At 42.5% G+C, this 21,627-nt stretch overlaps 1 protein-coding gene across 3 annotated transcripts in view; it reads right to left on the bottom strand.

Annotated features, from left to right (window-relative positions):
- Positions 1 to 21,627, bottom strand: part of Dlc1 (DLC1 Rho GTPase activating protein) — a 382,113-nt gene that overhangs the window by 154,855 nt on the left and 205,631 nt on the right. Inside the window, exon 1 of one of the 3 annotated variants that reach the window (XM_006973963.4) lies at positions 19,247 to 20,039. The exons of the other annotated variants lie outside the window; for them this stretch is intronic. Coding sequence (XP_006974025.2) covers positions 19,247 to 19,385 — 139 coding nt within the window. The 5' untranslated portion in view covers positions 19,386 to 20,039. Of the gene's footprint in view, positions 1 to 19,246; positions 20,040 to 21,627 lie in introns of those variants that run through there. 3 annotated transcript variants of the gene reach the window in all.

Genomic DNA, 21,627 nt, shown 5'->3' with positions numbered 1-21,627 from the left:
TCTTCTGTGTTGAGATTCTGGTATTTAGTGGATTAGAATAATATTTGTAAAAATCAAATCATGGTATGTATGTTAAAAATGGTTTTGAAAAGTGATTGTGATTGAATAAGTAAATTACAGTTGGAAATGACAATTACTAGAAAGTTTAACTGAAGTTAGGAGAACTGAAGAATAGATGGGTTATATTTTAAAGAGAAGGAAAAAATGTAAAGAATCAAGGGAAACATTTTCTATGAGAAATAATAAAAGGCATTGGAATTAGGGGGAAGGTTGGTAGTTGTGTTTTTCTGGACTTTTCACTGTAACAAAACGACACAGGGCCAGCTCAACCAAGTAGTGTAAGACATTTAACGAGGTGAACTGTAAATTGACCAGGAGAGCAGGTGGGGCTGACTTTGTCCATCTTTAAGATGCTATCTGAGGTGTCCACAACAGTGTCAAGTGCTTTGTTCCAACCAGCCTTGTGAGAAGGGAGACTACCAGATGAGGAACTAATGACTGGATGCGAGAGCAGAGGTCACCATGTCCATTTGGAGTGTGACTGTCACAATGGAATTACAGTCGTTAGTTGGGCATCTTTCTCTGTAGAAGCTGAGATACGCAGACTTGGTTTGACATTTGTATCATTCTAGTGTGTGATGCTAGAGTTCAAATCCGGGGCCTTGACCACATCAGGTGGCAGATCCAGCACTGAGGAGCTCTATCCCTGTTCCCAGAATGCATTTTAAAGATGGGATGGAGGTTATAAGGGACTGAGAAGGACCCAAAAGAAGGGGAGTGTGAAATCAGAGAAGTGGGATATGATTAACCCACACTAGTCTACAGACATAGAGACACTGTTCTATGTTTGATTTTAATGTCTGCCAAACACTTAAAGTGCTGCTACTTGATCATTTAATACACCAAAGTAGACAATACAGTCTGCTTACTTTTGTAAATTAATGGTCTCTTCCAATTGGTTCTTTAGTTAATATTCAAGGAATTGGTTACTCTTCCTTATGTCTCTCCCTCCTTCCCTCCTTCTTTCCTTTCTTCTTCCCCTCCACCTCTTCTTCCTCCTCCTCCTCTTTCTTTTTATTCTTCTGTCAGAGTCTCCTATGTAGCTCAGAGTGGCCTTCAACTTGTGATACATGTGAGTCAGCTTCCTGAGTGCTGAGATTGCAGGCACAGCAGAAGCAGTTATTCTTTTTCAATATCATTCAAATAATTTCCCCCTATGGCAGGTTCATACCATTGGTTTGTGGAACCTTTGGTCTCCATGGATACCTGCAAGGACTTTTATGGCAGAGAGAAAATATTCTCTTACTAAGTGTTCTTGTAAGCATTTCTTAATGTAAGTTACTGTGGGATGTCATCTCTGATAAAGATATTTTTTCTGTTCTTACTTGTCAAATACACTCAACTTTTATTATCTACATTCAGCATCTACCTTAGTGGTATTTAGGCCCAAGTACAGGTCTAGATTTGGTACAAACAAACTTCAAGCTTATTATTTCCTTTAAACAGACACCGACCTACATTTTAGCCTCCTCCAAATAAGAAGCCCTGCTAACCGAGACACATTCATTCATTATTTACAACTTTCACTCAAAAATTCGTTCATAATCTATTCATTTAAACCGTCTCCTGACTAGGGAGTTGAAGACATTAATATTTAAAGTTGTTAGTGAAAGGTGTGTGTTGATGCTGTCTTTTTTCTTCTTTGTGTTCTTAGTTCTATTTTGTGTTTGTGCAATTACAGTTTCTTTTTCTTTTCTTTTCAATTTTTTTGGCTGTAACCTCTTGCATTGGCTTATTCCTCTCTTCAATCTGACGTACTGCTTCCAAGTTTGGTACATCTTTGTACCTCAGGTTCTGTCTCTCTGTCTTTCTCTCTCTCTCTCTGTCTCACTCTTTCTCTTCTGTATGTGTGTGTCAAGAAACAACAAAACACACACACACACTCACAAAATGAAATAAACAATAAACCATGAGAGAAAAATTCCAAACCAAACCAGAAAGTACACACACACACACACACACACACACACACACACACACACACACACACACACACACGGGCGCTTTTATGTAACAATAATAGCTAAAAAAAAGAGAGGTTGCCGGGCGGTGGTGGCGCACGCCTTTAATCCCAGCACTTGGGAGGCAGAGGCAGGAGGATCTCTGTGAGTTCAAGGCCAGCCTGGACTACCAAGTGAGTTCTAGGAAAGGCGCAAAGCTACACAAGAGAAACCCTGTCTCGAAAAACCAAAAAAAAAAAAAAAAAAAAAGAGAGGTGATGGATTTGAATGAGTGTTGGGGGTATGGAAATAGCTGCAGGGGAAGTAAGATGGGTGGAAACAATATAAATACAGTGCTCAAGAACATATTTCTCAAAAAGTTAAATTAAAAATCTTATCTATGTAGTATTTGCTTAATCTTGGTAATTTAATCTTCTTCATGATATACAACATAATTTATATGCAAGCTCTTATGTATATATGTATATGCACATACATGTATATATGTAAGTGTATATATTTGACATTGTTGGTATCATATTATCTATATCATTTAAATTTTAATGTTTTAAAAGTAACTACTTTGTGGCTTTGATGCCATTGGGAATTTCTCTCCACAGTGGGTATTCTTACAAACCACTGGTATTTGTGTGATTCTTGTTAAACACTCTAGCTATCTTTATGTGCATCACTTGGGCTATGAAATTGTATCCTTTGATGAATTACTCTACCACCTAAGAACTTCTGTACACACACACACACACACACACACACACACACACACACACACACACGGAGATCTGAATAAAAATATTCACAACAGCAAGCACTTGTATTCACATGCAGCGGTAGGGAATCTAAACGTGAGTAAATTTTTCATGGTTCTATAATAGCAATGGGGGTGAGCAATTTGGGTTGGAACATGAGCAAATATCAGGAATAGAACTGTGAGCAAGGAGAGTTGCGGATGGATATTTGCAATCTTATACCATTTAACACTTTTAAATGAGCTGAGATAATTGATACTATTTGGGATGTCTGAACAAGTGATGAGATAAAACCACTATAATAAAACCATAGCTACAAGGAGGAGGCAGAGTGAATAATGCCATCCAGAAGTGGCTTATGGGGACCTTCCACAGTAATGGGGATGTTTTATTATTTGCTAGTGATTGAGACTTATATATATATTGAACGTCTGAAATGTTTAGCGAAATAACCTTACTCTGAGTTAATTGATAACCTATCTAAAGATTATTTTTGGAGCCAAGCCTTTGGGGAAGCAAAGATAATTTCAAATGCTACCCAAACTGTGTTTAACAAACAAACAATGAGTAGGTTATGAGAACGACAACCCAAGCCACTGGAGACACCACGATTTAGTGCCCCATGGTGCCACTGCATGGACCATTAGCTATAGCAACATCTCTTTCATGTCACAAAGAAATTAGTACATACCACAGCTTTCAAAGTGAACAAAGATTACTCACTCTTAAAAAGTTATTAAAAGCACTTGGCTTTTGACCCTCACAACCCAGTTTGTACAGGGTATGGGTCAGTTTTTCTCTTAAGTAATAAAAACAGTCAAATGCCATTCTAAGCTCCATTGAAAATAACAGAACAAAACACAGATATTGCCCAAGTTGCCGTGGCTTTTAAAAATGTACTTTTATTTTAAGATCAGAGGAGAACTAAAATAATGAACTTTTATTAATTCACGAAAATATTTAATGTTCAAATAGGGAAGAAATAGGACAGCGAGAAAGAAAACATTTACGTTCAAGGACAAGTTACACACAGTGAGCTCATTAAACACAGTGTTGCACTTTCCCATTAAGCACAAAATGGGAAAACAAATGCCCATTGCAGAAGACATGGGAGAGTGGGGGCCGTGCGGGTGGGCAGTGGTGGGGATTACTGAGTGCGGAAGGCCATGGAGGGTCACTCTGAACACACTATATGCAGCGGCATGGGAGCCAAGCTCAGGGTCACTGAAAGGAAAACATTTTCTGTGAACTGGCATCACAAGAATGGGAGTTTGGAATGTCTGTGGTGGTCTGTGTGAAGATGGGTGCCCGGTTTGATCTATTTGTCTGTTTCCAAGAGAGCAGACAGCATTTTCCTTCCTTCCTTCCTTCCTTCCTTCCTTCCTTCCTTCCTTCCTTCCTTCCTTCCTTCCTTCCTTCCTTCCTTCCTTCCTCCCTCCCTCCCTCCCTCCCTCCCTCCCTCCCTCCCTCCCTCCCTCCCTCCCTTCTTTCCTTCCTTCCTTTTAAATGAAATGCTTATTTTTCCTCATTTCCCAGCTTATGAGCATGCACTGGCTAATCCTTGAGGTACGTCCAGGGTGGCTGGTCAGGGACTTTCGTCATTGTCTTAAACAGTGCAAAGGGCATTTACTGTAAGTTCTCAGGCACTACTCTGGCATGACTTTCCTGGAGTTTACCCCCCATGTTTATGTTTAGTTGTGCAATGATTATGCTGTGCTAAAAAGCTATGCGAAGAAACACAGTCTTGAGTTCTAAGTCATGAATTTATAAAGATAACCACTGAAGAGCTGAAGGAAACCTTCCTTCCTTCCTTCCTTCCTTCCTTCCTTCCTTCCTTCCTTCCTTCCTTCCTTCCTTCCTTCCTTCCTTTTTCTCTTTCTTTCTTTCTTTCTTTCTTTCTTTCTTTCTTTCTTTCTTTCTTTCTTTCTTTCTTTCTTTCTTTCTTTCTCTTTCTCTCTCTCTTTTTTTAAATTCTATTTCATTCCTTAAGAAAAAAAAAAGAGGAAGGAAAGAAAATGTCATCGACAAACTGTTGGAATTAGTTATCAAATATACATTCAACCAATCTTCAAAATCCCCAGCATTAATTCCCATGGTATTCTCACGACAGTTATGTATCTGTGGTTTGTACATCAAAAACATTAGTAAATCACATTCTCAGGAATGGTCTGATTATCTAGCCGTGGTCTCCTACCTGGTGTTCATGGCTGAGGGTGTTTTGTATGGTGTTCAGCTGAAGATGATCAGCAGTTCTAGCATAAGGGGAGGGGACCCGGCTTCTCCCTCGGTGATACAATACTCAGTAGAGTTTGGGCCCTGACGAAAGATCACTGTAGGGGCTGGAGAGATGGCTTAGCAGCTAAGAGCACTTGCTACGGACACACCAGGACACATGAGGGAACATGTGTAGCTCAGCAACCTTATAAAAAGCTGAGAGAGGTTACAGGGGCCTGTAACTCAGAGCTGGGGTTTGTGGGCTCCCAACCTAGCACCAAGTTCAGGGAAACACACCCTCTAAAAGGAATAAGAGAGTGATAGAGCCCCCCCCCATTCCCCTGCACTTCCACACACACAAGTGTATACATCACACATACACAAACTCACAAATACACATTTATTGAGAAAGCCCTTTGCACAGGGCTAAGACAATGAATGTATCTCAGAATGTTCAAATAGTCCCATGTGAAATTGAAATCCAGGAAGTCTTCTAATCGGTCTGAAAAACCCTCAATGCTCACTGCCCTCCTCTCCCATTATCTCACTTGTCCAACACAAGGTCCACAGGAGTCAATGTGCGCGTGTGAAGTTCACTTGGCTGAGAGTCGCCGAGTGAAATTGTAGTTTCTTGTAAGAGCAGAAAAGAAAGATGTTTCTTGCAGCTAGAAATGGCATGTCCAAACTTGTTTTCCCCAGTGAAAAACCGTGGTCCAAAGACAGTTTTATCAGAGTAGAAAACAATATGCTTGATGCTATTCTCTGGGATCTGAGATGGGTTTCATTTAAAAGACTTTTATTTTAAAACATCATATGGGTGAATGTGAAATGTTCTTACTCATCTAGTAGAGTTCTTGTTTTTTTCTTTTTTCTTTTTTTTTTTTGCCAGATGTTTGTGTTGGTGAGAAACCAACAACACTGTCTAGACCTCTAGGATATAGTAATCAAGCATGAATGGAAAACATTCAAAGGTCGCACTTCAATCCAGACCTACAACATCCTGCTATTCAAGACCAGATTAAAGATGATGGGTCTCGATAAACCGAGCCATACCGACTGCTGACTCAGTAATTTGAGAGTTGTCTGCAAAACACTAAATATGTCACCAAAAATTTACAAGATAAAACAAAGTCTAGACTCCAGAAAATGTGCTGTTTGCCCGACTACGGGTTGTCAACGGCCAGCTGCTGTGTCGTGACTTTCTCACCAGCATCCTGTAAATCAAGACCCTTCAATCTTTATGAAGAGAAATTCCTTGATGTCATTCGACTCCAGAGGGGTGTTTGCGTGTGTACATATGCGATTGCTTAGATGTGCCACATTGATAAGAAGTTGCCCGAGGTCAAAAGAACCGACATGGAACCAGGAGGTTCAGGGGTCATCAGCTAAGACTTATCAAACAGTCATATTCAATGGTTTCACTATATCTTTGTGATTTTTATTGTTTAGAAGTTTCTAATTCCCCTTTGTGTGTGTGTGTGTGTGTGTGTGTGTGTGTGTGTGTGTGTGTGTGCGCGCGCACACACATGTACACATGCACTCAGGTGTAGAGACTGGAGGTTAACTTTAGTATCATTTCTCAGAAACCACCCACAGTTTTTTTGCTGATAGGATCTCTCACTGGGACCTACGTTAGGCTAGGCTGTCCAGAAAATTCTGTGGAATGTTCTGTCTCCCCAGTGCTGGGATTATAAGGGTTCACACCCACATCTAGCATTTTGTTTTAATATAGGTGCTAGGGATTGAACTAAAGTCCTTATGCTTTGCTGGCAAGTGCTTTATCGATCCAGTTACTTCCCCAGCCTCTGATAATTGGTACTTATTATTTCTCTTGATGGAAATGGTTGATGAAGATTCCTGCTACAGAGGATAGGCACGGACAACTCTCTGTCCCCATGCTGAGCTCGCCACTAAGATTATTTTTACTGTAAAATTATGGGGAGCCATAGTAGGTTGGAAGAATCATCAAAAGGAATGCCTCTGTTTTCTGGCTCTCACTGACATGACACACATGTGCAAACACATCTGCTTTACATTGAATGTAAGGTTTGGGTCAATGACTGCCTCAAAAAAGGCAAGCCTTATTGCTCTCCATTACAAGAGTAAAATCACAGGGTACCCGATGTCTATAGAGATATATATACATACACATCTTCAAGCATGTTATATAGGTGTGTGTTTATACACATGTTTATTATTATATATTCAGCGGAAAGAGGAAACTGACCAGTCAGTTGAATAACTAATAGGAGAATTTCCTGAAATGTTGAATGAATGTATAAATGCTGCTATGAAACACAGGGTAGTTTACGATACCTGTATTTATCTTACTACCTCACTTCTGAGTTCTTTTTCTTACACACACACACACACACACACACACACACACGCACGCACGCACGCACGCACGCACACACGCACGCACGCATGCACACACACCACTACTGCCACATTCTCATAGAGGCTTTTCTACTCTGATTCTGTGGGTTTTGTTTTCAGGGACAATAGTGGAAAAGAGCTCACTATGATGTTAAAGGTTTACGTATAAAGGCAGTTTTCACTTATAAATACAGTTCATAAGCCTACAGAAGGAGCATAACCCTGACAAAACCAAGTAAGGGTGAAGTAGCAGGTGTGTCCTTTTGTTTTTTAATACAACTGGACAAATGGTAATTTTCTGATGCAGAAAGGAGAGAGAGAGAGAGAGAGAGAGAGAGACAGAGAGAGAGACAGAGAGACAGAGAGACAGAGAGACAGAGACAGAGACAGAGAGGGAGAATCATTAGGAGAGAAAAGCAGAAAAAAGAAAGGAAAGGAAGAAAGAAGGAAGTGAGCAGGAGGGGGCTAAGGGGAAGGGAAACAGAAGAGCAGGCAGGGCCAGGCTCAGCACGTACCTTCCTCTAGCTGTCAAATCATGCCTCTGAGCTTGTTTCCTATATACATTGTTTTCTGCTGTCAAATAGAAGCATAAACACTGGAGCCCAGAGATGACCTTTAATTTATCTCTTTGTCATTTCTGCTGTCTGCCATAGTGTCTACGACCAGGTGTACAGTCAGTATTGGGTAATGTGAAATGGATGAAGGTGGTGGTGCCCACCTGACAGTGTAACCCCCTTTTGTACCCTTTGCTTCAGTGGGTGTCCTGCCTGCCTTCTCCATTATACAGTGTCTGGTCAGTGTCTTCTTGACTGTACAGTATGACCAACCTCCTCTTGAGTGTACAGTGTATAATCATTATCCTCTTGAATATATAGTGTGTGATCAATGTTCTCTTGACTGTATACTGTATTATTAATATTCTGTACCTTGTTTTTATACTGGTTAATTGAAGATGAAATGTTCAGCCTTAAAGTTTGCAATTTTGGTTTAAATTAAGCTTATTCTTTGACAGCTTCATATGTGTGTATAATACATTTTGATTTGTCTCATTCCACTCTCCTTATCACCCTTCCACCCTGCCAATTCCTCCACCTCCCTACAGATTTCTTTCCCATGTTCATGCCTTTTTGTTTTGATTGGAACCTACTGTTTTAAAAAAGGGCCATGTGCATGAATCCATCTCAGCCTGGTGGGCTCACCAGTGGGCATAGACAATGGTTGCTCCACCCAGGCATCCATTAGCAGTCAATAGTCCACTAGGCTCAGTGTTATTTTTCTTCATTTGCATCTTTTTCCCTCTCCACCAAGTAATATTAAGAAATAATAAGCCGGGCAGTGGTGGCGCACGCCTTTAATCCCAGCACTCGGGAGGCAGAGCCAGGCGGATCTCAGTGAGTTCGAGGCCAGCCTGGGCTACCAAGTGAGTCCCAGGAAAGGCACAAAGCTACACAGAGAAACCCTGCCTCAAAAAAAAAAAAAAAAAAAACAAAAAAAAAAAAAAAAAAGAAAAGAAAAGAAATAATAATAAGGTTGCTTGGAATACAATAGTCAAATCACCTCTAATATAACATAAGGTACAATACTTGGATGTCTTTTCAACATCCAGATATGCCTCAATTAATTGGGAAAATTGGTGACAGCGACATCAGTACAAATCCCTACATCCTTTGGTAATTTTCACATTGATATAATGGATACCTGCATTGAGTAGATGATAACTAATATTCAGACTGCTAAAATCAATCGGTATAGTAAAGTTAAGGCAAGAACTTCAAATAGTCATATCACACCAGTGATCATTAACAAAGAGAAAAGAATGGATGTATGTTCACCTCTTCATGCGTAGCTCATTTTCTCCACACTTGCACAGTTCAGGAACATCAGCCTAGGGAATGACGCTACTCACAGTGGGATGGGATTTCCACATTGATTAACTTAAGACAACCCCACAGACCAACCCAATGTAGATAACCCCTCATTGAGACTCTTCCTAAGTGACTTTAGATTTTGTCAAGTTTACAGCTACAGAAGCAAGAAGCAAACACCACAACTAGAAAGCATTAAATAAAATAATAATAATAACACATTTTAAATACAATACATTTAGCCTGCCCTATTTTTCCTTTCTCTTAGAAATTTAAATCAGAAATGTATTTTTAAGGTTATTATCAGACAAAAAATGAGTCTTGACTTCCAGTTTGGATCTTTGAGAATTTTTCTGGGATCCCAAATTGCTTAGGTCAACCCATTTCAGTCCTATAGCGCATGTGAGCTGAAGTCTGAGCATAATTGTGTATGTAAACTAAAATATTAAAAGCACAACTTCTAATTTTAGCTCATTCTGATTTCTAAATTAGCCAAGAGCATCCTGTTTCTAGATTGTGATGTATTTTACATTTTTGTCTCTTAACTTTGAAAATGAGGCCAACTACTTATTTTTAAAAAAATGATTAAAAATATGATCTAGCATTTTGGAAGTAAATCTTTTTTTTTTTTTTTTTTTTTTTTTTAAACAGGAGAAATGCCAGTTACCAGGAAAGATATACTACCAGGCCTGATCTGCATCTGAAGAGGGGATTTCTCTTGGTTCTGTGGATGAACCAGATAGTCTTTCTTATTTATTCATGCCAACAGACTATGATCTGTTCAGGAAGGGGTCTGGAAGGGACCAGTAAGGCAGCTTAAACTGGGGTTCTTCAGTCTTTATGCTTATGCTGGGCTGTGAAGAGGGAAGGAAATAGTGAGTGAATGTGTAAGGAGTGAACGACATCTTGAGTGAATGTGTATTGTTGATCACAAGCACAGCTGTATCAAGGACTCCAGTGCCTCAAACCTATAAGCCCATGGCCCAAGTGCAGATGTTGAGTGTGTATGTAGGACCTATCTATCAACCACAGCTTCTATTCTGGGATAACTTTAGCCTGAGATTGCTCCTCTACAGAGACCCTCTGCTGAGATATACGCCTCTACATTCATCTGCATACCATAGCCCCGCCTCCATATTTATCTGAATACCACAGCCCCACCTCCACATTTATCTGTGTACCACAGCCCCGCCTCCATATTCATCTGCATACCACAGCCCCACCTTCACATTTATCTGTGTATCACAGCCCCACCTCCATATTCATCTGCATACCACAGCCCCACCTCCACATTTATCTGTGTACCACAGCCCCGCCTCCATATTCATCTGCATACCACAGCCCCACCTCCACATTTATCTGTGTATCACAGCCCCGCCTCCACATTCAGCTGTATCTAATAAACCCACATCCCCCCATTCAGATGTATAAAACAGACACGCTATGTTTCCAGGTTGCTGTGGCAATTGGCGTCCTCCATCGGAGCAAGCACAGCTCACCCTATTCCAGATTTTCTCTGTGTGCCCGTGTGTCTGTCTTTCCTTCGTGTCCTTGTCATCCCGGGCTGGTTCCCAGGACCCAGTGTTGCAGAGTGTGGCACCAGACCTACCTACTGTGAGGTTTTTCTCCCTCTAAGTCAGCAGTTTGCAAGGGTGCAGCTCATACTATGAAGGGAGCAGGTTAGTGCATGTTTTTCAAAGCTGCATATACACCTTGCTGCTACAGCCCCTTACAAGGGTGCCTTCTCCCACATCCCTGATGATGGAAGTTTTAAGATCCTATCAGTGATGAGCTTCATACCTCCCTTAGAGCTTGGGGCTAATCTGCATTTCTTGCTTAGTCAATTGAGGATTAGTAGGTCCAGGTTGTACTCCTTTGGTCCACAGGCAGATAAATGTCATACCTGTGAGAGGCAGGCAAGGATTCTCTTTTGTTTGCTATTCAGTGTCCAGTATAGTGTTTGAGATACAACTAGATGTTCAATAAATCTTTGTAAATTGAATGAAAGATAATTGACAGGCTTGGAGGTTCCTAGACTGTGGTGATATTGTGTCCCCCAGTATATTTTGCACCCTAATAAACTTATCTGGGATTAGAGAACAGAACAGCCACTAGATAGACATAGAGGCCAGAACATGGTGGCACACATATCTTTCTTTAGTCCTAGCATTCCCAAAGCAGAGATCCATCTGGATATCTGTGAGTTCAAAGCCACACTGGAAATAGCCAGGCATGGTGACACACACCTTTAATCCCAGGAAGTGATGGCAGAAAGCAGAAAGGTATATAAGGCATGAGGACCAGGAACTAGAGTCTTGTTAAGCTTTTAGGCTTTTAGCAGCAGTTCAGATGAGTCTCATTTGGGTGAGGACTCAGAGGCTTCCAGTCTGAGGAAACAAGATCAGCTGAGGAATTGGCAAGGTGAGGTTGGATGTGGCTTGTTCTGTTTCTCGGATCATTCAGCGTTCACCCCAATACCTGGCTCTGGGTTTGTTTTTATTAATAAGACCTTTTAAGATTCGTGCTATACTAGATTCTGTCTATGAAACTCATGAATGTATTTTTAACATATTTCCCCAAATCCTTTCATTTGAAGGAGACTAAAAATAGTAGCATTTACTTCTCAGGATGATTTCGAACACAAAATGAGAAATTTTCTCTAGACCTTTGAGTACAGATGTGGCGCTTAGCAGGCACCCATGCAATGCACACAAATGACAGCAGCACCTGCTGGCAGCCACCACCTTTGATTTACAGTCCCAGTAGGTCTGGTGTCTCGTCCTCAGCTGAGAAGAGCAAGAGTAGTATCACCATCGTGAGCCTGATGATGATGGGACAGGAATAAGTCTGGCCTCTACTGTGATTATGTCTTCATCAATAATTCCAGGCAAGCACTTGAAAGTATTAGTGCTTATTGATGACCCACAGGGAAAGAAACTGAGGGACCAATCAGGACAGGCCTTCACTGGGACACAGGACTCCAGCATATACCATGTGGCTGGTGAGAATGACAGATTTAAAAGTGAATAAGTGACGAACCAGAAGTTGAATGACACTTACGTTTAACCTCAATCTCCACCCAAATCATTCCTCCAGAACAGGGAGCTTCCAGAGGAGTGTTCTTTTAAACCCCCCCTTTTATTTGTTTGTTTGTTTTTGCTACATAGCACTGCTTCAGCTGCTTAATCAATACAAATGTTCTTCCTATCAAGGTGTTGATTTCGACATCTAGTGATTCCAATCACAGAGACCTTGGGGGAGTTGGAACACCACCCATGCACACCACTTTCAATAAATGAAAGAGTAACAGCCGTTTTGCTCCAGAGAGGGATGGATGCAGGACAACCCCTTTCCAATGCCAGCCTTGACCTTCAGCACCCTTTCCCACACCAGAGCGGAGCTTCATGCGGGAAAGCCCAGGCTTGCTGGTGCTGCTGCTCTTTCACATGTTCAGCTCCATCCACGCAGCGCGTTCCAGCTTGCCTGGGAAGATGTCCAGAGATGGCCCATCAAGTGTGACAGACCTACATGCGAGGCTGATTTCCTCATCAGTGTGAAGAAGCAGTTATTCTGGTCACTTCCTTTGGGAGTTCACAAAGATCTGGTTTTTTTTTTTTTTTTTTTTTTTTAAATCACTTCCTTTCAGGTCTTTCACTGTTGCTCTTTGGAGGTATAGAAATAAACTCACTTGCCCCTGGAAGTTTGCTTGTTCATTTGTTTTGTTTGGGGGGCTGATCGAGCTACTTCTGCTCGAAAGCCCTAGGCTGATTATTGTGATAGTGCTGTATGAGGGTGAAGTTCCTCAAGAAATAGGGCACAAAGAAAAGGGAGGTGGAGGTGATAATAGCAAAAAACGAGACTGTGCTTTCTCAGTTTGCCAAAGGCCCCTCTAAGCATGTCTGATAGTAGCTTGCTTAACTGATATTATGATGCAGGTACCGTTCTGGCCCTTTTGGTGTTGGTGAGGAACAGCCTGTTTTGTCCAAAGTTACCCAGTGAAAGAGCCACAGTCTTCTTTAAATTTCCCCCTTTTATTAAAAACAGATTATTTCCTCATATACTACATCCGGATTACAGTTGCCCCTCCCTCTACTCCCCCCAGTTCCTCCCCGCCTCCCCTCCTCTCCAGATCCACTCCCTTTCTGTCTCTCATTAGAAAAGAACGGGCTTCTAAGAGCTAACAACCAAACACGACAAAATGAAATGTAAGAAGATAAAAGGAAAACGGTCACAACGAAGTTGGACAGGACAAACCAACAGAGGAAGAGAGTCCTAAGAGAAGACACAAGAATCAGAGACCCACTTGTTCACATGCACACGGGAATCTCATAGATACCCTAAGCTGACAGCTTCAATAGATACGCAGTGTACCTGGTGCAGAACCGTGTAGGCCCCCTGCTTGCTGCTTCAGTTTCTGAGTTCGTAAGATCTTTGGAGAGCCACACTCCTAACTCAGGCAATCTGAGGCACAGCTGCAACCCCAGTCCCCATATTCTCATACATCAAAACCCCCCTTGACACTGACTCATTCCCTCGTTTATCAAAATAGTAAACTTGGTGGATGTCGGCTCACATCATGAGGCATCCCTAATGGTTGGTTGTCTCTCTTCAAAAGTCTAGAGTAGGGCTGTCTTTGTTTACTGCATATTTTGAGACCTACCTCACTCCTGGTTAAAAGGCATTCCATGTGCCTTTACTTGCTTTTCACTGTGAACCGCGGGAGCACAGAGCAGCTCACAAGAGTCAATGTTTGTGGTTGCCCTTCATTGGAATGGGGCCAGAATCCTTGAGAACAAGCACACTGCGGATCAGGCCAGACACTTATGGTGCTGGCTTATGACAGACCTGATCATTTGAAATACAGAAATCTCTTGCCCAGCCGGGCGGTGGTGGCGCACGTCTTTAATCCCAGCACTCGGGAGGCAAAGCCAGGCGGATCTCTGTGAGTTCGAGGGCAGCCTGGGCTACCAAGTGAGCTCCAGGAAAGGTGCAAAGCTCGCAGAGAAACCCTGTCTCGAAAAACCAAAAAAAAAAAAAAAGAAATCTCTTGCCCAAAAGATATATGATAGTAAATACACAATAAAATACCCCAGGGGTCCAATCCAATGCACACACTTAAATGATTTGTTTTATGTCAGTTGAATCCCATCTAGATTGAAATTTACCTAAATTCTCTTACTTCATAGTCAATTAACCTTTTTCCTTAGGTGCTGAGCTGTAGAGACAGCACCCTGCCTCCTGTCTCAATATTTGAGGCACTTAGATTTCCCCCTTAGATATCAAGATATCATGTCTTTCACAGAGACACTGGATTCCTTTTTCTCAATCTATGTGTGTTTATACTGTGTATTTATTTCACTTTATTAGATCTTTTTAAAACTAGCACAGATTTCCTTTTTAATTTATCAATTCTTCTTTCCACGCTGAAGAAAGTTACCACACATTCCGAGTCTGGATTTGTCTTGCTTTCAGTCTTTTTAACTAATTCTACCTTGAATTTTAATCTGTTTTTGTTTTTCTTTAGAGTCGTCTCAACTGGCTTGTAGAATTTTGTCAAATATACATCATGCTATATATAGCCAGCTCACTATGAGAACCTGGCATCACAATGATAAGAGTTCACGTTTATGGGTGCCCTTGGCTGGAGCTCAAGCCCTTGTTACCTCACTCCGTCAAGAGCTAGTCCATGGCAAAGCTACTGGCAACATTTGGAAACCACAGTAAGCACTAAACAGAGAATCTTAGTTTATAGTCTATGGTAGAGTCAAAGTTGGAAGGGGGGAAAATCATGTATCAATTTTATTAAACGCTATTTAGCAGTTTCCACAACTATGAATGTCGATGAACTGTCTTTCGTCTTATGAGGTTATTAGAGGTCCCTGGAACTCTGCGACCAACAAAAACTATGCTTTTCCATATCACACTGACTGTTGCACATATCACCACATATCTATATCCACCCCTTCTCAGCAGTTTGGTGCAGCTGAGCTCACCCTGATCACACTTAATTGGCATGTTTCTGTCCACAGATGTTCCTATGAAAACAGGGGCCAACTACTGGGCACCTCTGGGCATTAGAGTCATTCAATAACCAAGCAGTAAAGTTGCAGGCTCTACCCTGGTGATCTAGCAATGGCCCTTGCTTCTTAGTAATTTTTACTTATACTGGTTAGTGACAAATAGCCAAGTTAAAAAGAAGAATAGCAAGCACAGGTTAGTTCTTAACCTAGCTAAGCCACAATGGTTGGTATACTGGGGCCTTTAAAAATGTCTTTTACTTTATACTTAAGTGCCTATATTGTAAAATCATCATATAGTTAGTTCATATTAAGCTACTGTATTATCATTATGTAGTCTGAACATTTCTATAGGTAGGTTTTATTATATTTGGTTTCTTCCTTCATAATTCTCCATATTTTACAGATAGTTATATAAGTCTCTATAATAGAATTTACATTTGTAAATATTCTGAGAAGCGAACCATAGACTTTATCAGAATCCGATGGAGGTTCATCTTAACATACGGCAAAGAAGCCTTGTGTGAAACAATTACGAGACATTATAAGGGAATGAAATGCACTTTGATGCTGAGAGATGTCCAGGTACCAAGTGGGAGGGAGATGCATGGGCAGCATGGCGGTGGCGGTGGGGTGGGCGTGGAGGAGGAGGGCAGGCGGTTTTATGCTTTGGCTGTGAGGACCTAAGAGAGATGTGAGAAAGACATACTGTTGAGCCAGACAGGCTTCGTGCTCCATCAGTCAATGGCAGTCATCCTCAAGTTCCCACTCAGTGAATGCTCAGTGACCCAAGCTGCTCTAAGAGGGCAGTGAGCCCAGAGGGCTGGGGACATGGGTAAGAGAAACTCTTAGGAGTTGTGACTGGACACAGAGAGGGGCATAAAGAGACAGGGGTGAGATTAAGACAATCCATTTTGTCATTTCTCACAACTGGGTGGCCTTTGCCTAGTGGCAGTTCTGTATTTTGTTTATATAAGAATGCAGGTCCTTAAAAATGACAGACAAGAGTCCATACAGGATTTTAAGGCAAGGAGGGGAAAATGACAGGTTTTGCACATGGCATAATTTAGGATATCACAATTAGGAATTATTAAATTATGAAGGTAGAAAGAGAGGTTGACCAATGCTGTGGGATGTTCTGTATGTTAAATGTGTTGCTCTGATTTGTTAATAAATAAAACACTGATTGGCCAGTAGCCAGGCAGGAAGTATAGGCAGGACAAGGAGAGAGGAGAATTCTGGGAAGTGGAAGGCTGAGGTAGAGAGACATTGCCAGCTGCTGCCATGAGAAGATGTTAAGATACCAGTAAGCCACGACCCACGTGGCAACTTATAGACTAATAGAAATGGGTTAATTTAAGATATAAGAACAGCTAGCAAGAAGCCTGAGCCATTAGGCCAAACAGTTTAAATAATATAAGTGTCTGTGTATTTATTTTATAAGTGGGCTGTCGGACTGCTGGGGCTTGGCGGGACCCAGAGAGAAAACTCCAGCTACAAGACGTGGTAGAGGCAGAGATAACCTAAAAAGAAAGCTTAAAACTTCATCCCACAACCGTACTCTTTGCCTAGGTAGAAACAGCCAGTCTCTGGTTATTGAGAAGCCTGGTGCAAGTCACTGGGGCCATCAGCATCACGGCAGTAGCATTCCAGTCACTATGAGCACAAGTACTTTCCACTAGATGCTTCCAGTTCTCCCTACCTGTCACCTCATTTGTTTCCCAGTGAAGAGGGGGGTGGGGACTTTTCCACCACCCTCCATCCTGCAAGGGAAGGCCAAGCGGGGCTGTCATATAATAATGATTTTCTCTGCTGTTCAGAAAAGTGAATCTCCATGAACCCTGAACAGCTGTGGTTCAGTGTTTTGGTCGCTGGGAGGGTTAAGTGCAGAAATGCTGGAAGGGAGGGGGTCGGGGTAAGCACTCTTGAAGGTCGCAACAGACCAGTCTCCAACTTACAAACACTGACAGTGCCAGCCCTGAGCCAAGGGCCAGGGAGTAAGCAGCAGTGTCCAGGTCCCCAGTAATCCGCATCAATTGTCACCCAGGTTCTTTTTATTGTTTTTGTCCACATTCCCCACTACATAAACATTCTAATGTGCCTACGCTCCTCCAAGTTACGTGAAGCCAAGTTACGTGAAGAATTCCTTCAGTGCGACTAGAGGAGCAAAATCCTATTTGCTGCCAGAGCTATGGGAAGTCTTCATTTTCCATTACACGTCAAAAATTGTTCTCCAGGTGGTTTGTATGGACAACATTGTATCAGCTCCTGCATTTGGACTCTACAAATAGACTGTTAATACATAACACCACCCCCCCCCCCCACCCCCCCCCCGCCAAAAAATGTGAGGGGCACAGAACTTTCAAGCCACAGTATTCTCATTCTCATCTGTCCTCAGCTGTCAAACTCTAGATTTGATGAAAACGGAAGGGGAAATCCAGGAAAACAGCAATGGTTCAATTAGCTTAAAACTTCAAATTAACACAGAAAACCATAATCGAACATTGTTGTACTAGTAATAAGACATTTTATGATAACGAAGGAATAGTTCTTTTTTTTTCTTTGTTTTAGGTCAACCAATTTTAGTTGGGCATCTTATACTTGTGTATCTTATGTCCTTGGCTTCCTCTGGTCAACTGCGACTTGTCATTGGATACTCTGGAAAGTTTGATTGCTTTATTTAAGGCATCACATTTTGTTTTCAAGCAGTAATAACATGATAAAAATTAAAATAATTTGTTTTCTGTGCCCTGCTTTATGGTTAAATTTAATATTGTTCATCCTCTCCCTGTCCTGGGAAGTATTATTAAGATCAATAGAGAACAACTTTTCATTTATTATATGGTGGTTCGCACCTATAACCTCAGCACTGGAGAGATGAAGAAGGCCAGCCTGGGATACGTGGTGAGACCTTGTCTCAAAGGCAAACACACCACAGGTCATTCCAACAAACTCAGCTTGCTGTGGTATGAAACTTGCACGCTTATCTTCATAATCTGCCTTATCACATTCACACACCTTAAATTCCCCTTCTGCAAGGCCTGTCGAGACAATACTTGATATCAAGTGACCTTTGTCAAGAACATAGCCCAGAAACCTGGATCAACCTTTGGAGGAACGTCTAAAACGGTTAACAATTCCTGGAGTCCATCCAGTATGGGGGGGGGGGGTGAGAGGGAGGAACAAAGCAAAACAAAACAACAACAATTAAATAACAACAACAGAGTCGAGAAAACATACTCTTTGATCCCTCCACGTGGATGGCATAGTAAAGCTCGCACAGAGCACCAATAAGGAGCCTTAGACGGCTGTTGGAATCCTGCTCTCTTCCCAAGCTCACTCTCCACCACAGTGAGATGCTACCTGCTGTCAGTTTCAGAATATTCCTCCCACCCAGATTTAAGCAGACCTTGTTTTCTCACTGGAGTCCTTCAAACACAGCCCTGCCATTCGGCGCCCGTCACGGGAGCCCTGGAACATTTGAATTGCACCAATGTATGGATGTTTTATTGCGTCTCAAACGGCTGCTTCTGGCATACCTGGTACCCCTTCTTGGAACTCAGAGCTTAGACTCGAGGAAATACCAGCTGACTGATACCGGCACTTCCACGAACCCACACCCTGCCAGGCCCCTGGCCTGCACCAGTCAGGCCAGGCCACCTCCCGCCGGGCCAGCTCAGATGATGACCCTCGACCAGCCACTCTGCAGAGCTCAGGGCTGCCTGCAGTTTGTCATTTCCACCACTGATTTCCTGACACTCCAAAGGACCTTGCTTTTCTTCTCAAGGTTAAAAAAAAAAAGCGCTCAAAAACCTTAGCTGCAAACAATCAGACCAATAACAAGAGGCAATAAAAGAAAAAGAAACATCCCCCACCCCCCGAAACGTTGAGGACCAGAGATTGCTATATTCCAGCTGATGAGCTTGTTAATTTCGCGAGTTAATGACAGTCTGTGCATTTAAAGGCTTTCTGGTTAATTCCCCGCTCTCCCCCATGCCCCTCACCTGCCAGCCGTCGCTCTCTGGTGTTTTTCCAGATAGCATCCAGCGCCCTGGCGGTGGAGTCCCTGATGTGGTCGCTGAAGGACCTCCGCAGCGGGGCTCGCAGGGGCCGAGGCATCACGTGGTCCTCAGGGTCCCCCATCCAGCCGCGAGTGACTTCGGGCGGAACCCCCGGGACCCTCGTTGCTCCCAGGCGCTCAGGACGCAGGCATTGCGGCTGGCTCTGCGGCCTGGGGACGCGGCTGCAGGCGGCCTCCTGGCCGACAGCCCAGCGCGCGCCGCGGCCACATCTGGAAAGGCTTAGGGCCAGCGGCTCCCGCGCCCCCTTTATCGGGATGCGCCCAGTGTAACCCAATCACCTCGCTCGCTCCGCGGTGCGGCTTCCTGAAGATGCCAGCCGCTCATTCCTAGTGACGGAGCCCAGAGCAGAGCAGGTAGCGCTGTCATCCAGATTCCTTCTCATCAACGGAGCGATTGATCATCTTCCTGACCCCGGGTTTTGGGGCCGGCTGGTTGTGAGACCAATGCTCACTTTTAAGTTGTGGTTGCAGGGCAAAGCAGACACGGCTGTACTGTTTCGTAAACGGTAGCCTGAGTTTTTAAAGTAAAATATTCACCAGCTCCCTGTATTTCCTCTGCATGCTGCTCCTTTACAGTCAGCGGTTTCTTCTGATAAGCCCAGGCTTCGCCTCAAAATTAGATTCAAATGTGCCCAGGTTTTGCGACACCACCTTTCCAGTAAGCAAACTGATTATTGGTTATACATCAAATATCCATCTCCAAAGGTTTTTTTTTTTTTTTTTTTTTTTTTTTTTTTTTTTTTAAATAAGTGCCAGGCAGTTCTTGTACAGTTTTTGGAATGAAAAGTGAGCCAATTGCTCCTTTTACAAGACACGTTATTGCGTTTCGAAAACGCCAAACATCTACTTCTCTGCCAATGAGTTTGGCAGGTTTTCTGACTTTTAATGCCTCCTTCTTCTCCTTTCTCACTGTGCCCCGATTCCACAGCGTAACTTTCAAGGTTTGGCAGCGAAGCCTAACAGTGGCGTGAAACAGTATCAAAGAACCAGTTCACAACCTTTGCAAGATGAAATGACCCTGGAAGAGCAGCGTGCAAATCGTCAGGTGCTGCGTGAATGCTAATTGATTGTTTCCATAATTGCTTCAGTCAAGAAGGCATTTTTAACCTGCCCTGCTCTCCTGCAGCTTTGCAGTTCTATGTGTATCCATTTTCCACACACCTTTTGACAACTTGATCATACAAAAAGACCATGCAAACAGTGAGAAGACTCAGAAGTCGTAACTAGCAGTAGTAGCTACAGCTTTTTAATAACATGCAGGTCCTAAGATTTACAGTTCCAACTTGTTAATGGTCGCAAGGCTCCTCCTACACTGGTCTGTTTTGATTGCTATAATGAAATACTTGAGGCTGCATAGTTACACAAAGGTTTATTTAGCTTATGATTTTTAAGGACACTTTCAAGTGGCCCTACTAGGTCAACCTTTCCTGAGGGCCTAATAACAGATGGCATCATTGCAGTATGTGTGAGGAAGGAAGAGATCTTGGCGCCAGACAGGAAGGGAGAGAGAGACTCAGGGTCAAGTTCACTTTCACAACAATTCACTCTTGACAGGACTCATTCTGAATCCCATGTGAGTTAATTCCAACCCCAGATCAGCCCCTCAGAGACCTCAGTTCCCCACTAGGTCCAAGCACTTCAAATTCCTCCCATCACTGAGTCTCAAGCCTCCAACACTTACTCATCCTTGGGAAAGCAACTTCAGATTATTTCTTAACCATAGCTTCTTGCCAATTAGGAATGCTCTTCTCAATTCCTGGTTCTGTAATTTTTCACTGGACTAGGCATGAATTTGGAAGCACTAAGACAGTTTATACTCTAAACTTCAGAGGGACCTAACTGCTGAATAACAGACCTCTGAGCCTGGTGAGTAGGAGGCCTTAGGCTCTGTTGCCAGAACTTACAAAAAGAAAAAACAAAACAAGCAAATAGCCCTCCACCCCCAAAACCTATAGAAAGTTTTGGTTTTGTTTTAGAACAAATCACTAACTCACAGGGTATCGCCATCCCAGATTTCAAGTGAATGACAAAGCTATAATAATAAAACCAGCATGGTATTGGCACCAAAACAGACACGCTGATCAATGGAATAGAATTGAAGACCCAGAAATAACTCCACATACATATACACACTTGATTTTTGACAAAGAAGTCGAAAAACACACACTGGAGAAAAGATAGCATCTTCACCAAATGGTGCTGGTCAAACTGGATGGCTTCAGGTAGTAGTATAAAATAGATCTATATCTACCACCCTGCACAGAACTCAACTTCAAATAGATCAAGAACCTCAGCATAAGACCA

Source organism: Peromyscus maniculatus, chromosome 17 (genome assembly GCF_049852395.1).
Source record: "Peromyscus maniculatus bairdii isolate BWxNUB_F1_BW_parent chromosome 17, HU_Pman_BW_mat_3.1, whole genome shotgun sequence".
Classification (NCBI taxonomy): Eukaryota; Metazoa; Chordata; class Mammalia; order Rodentia; family Cricetidae; genus Peromyscus; species Peromyscus maniculatus.
The sequence above is the reverse complement of the archived record's forward strand: the minus strand, read 5'-3'. Positions and strand labels throughout refer to the sequence as shown.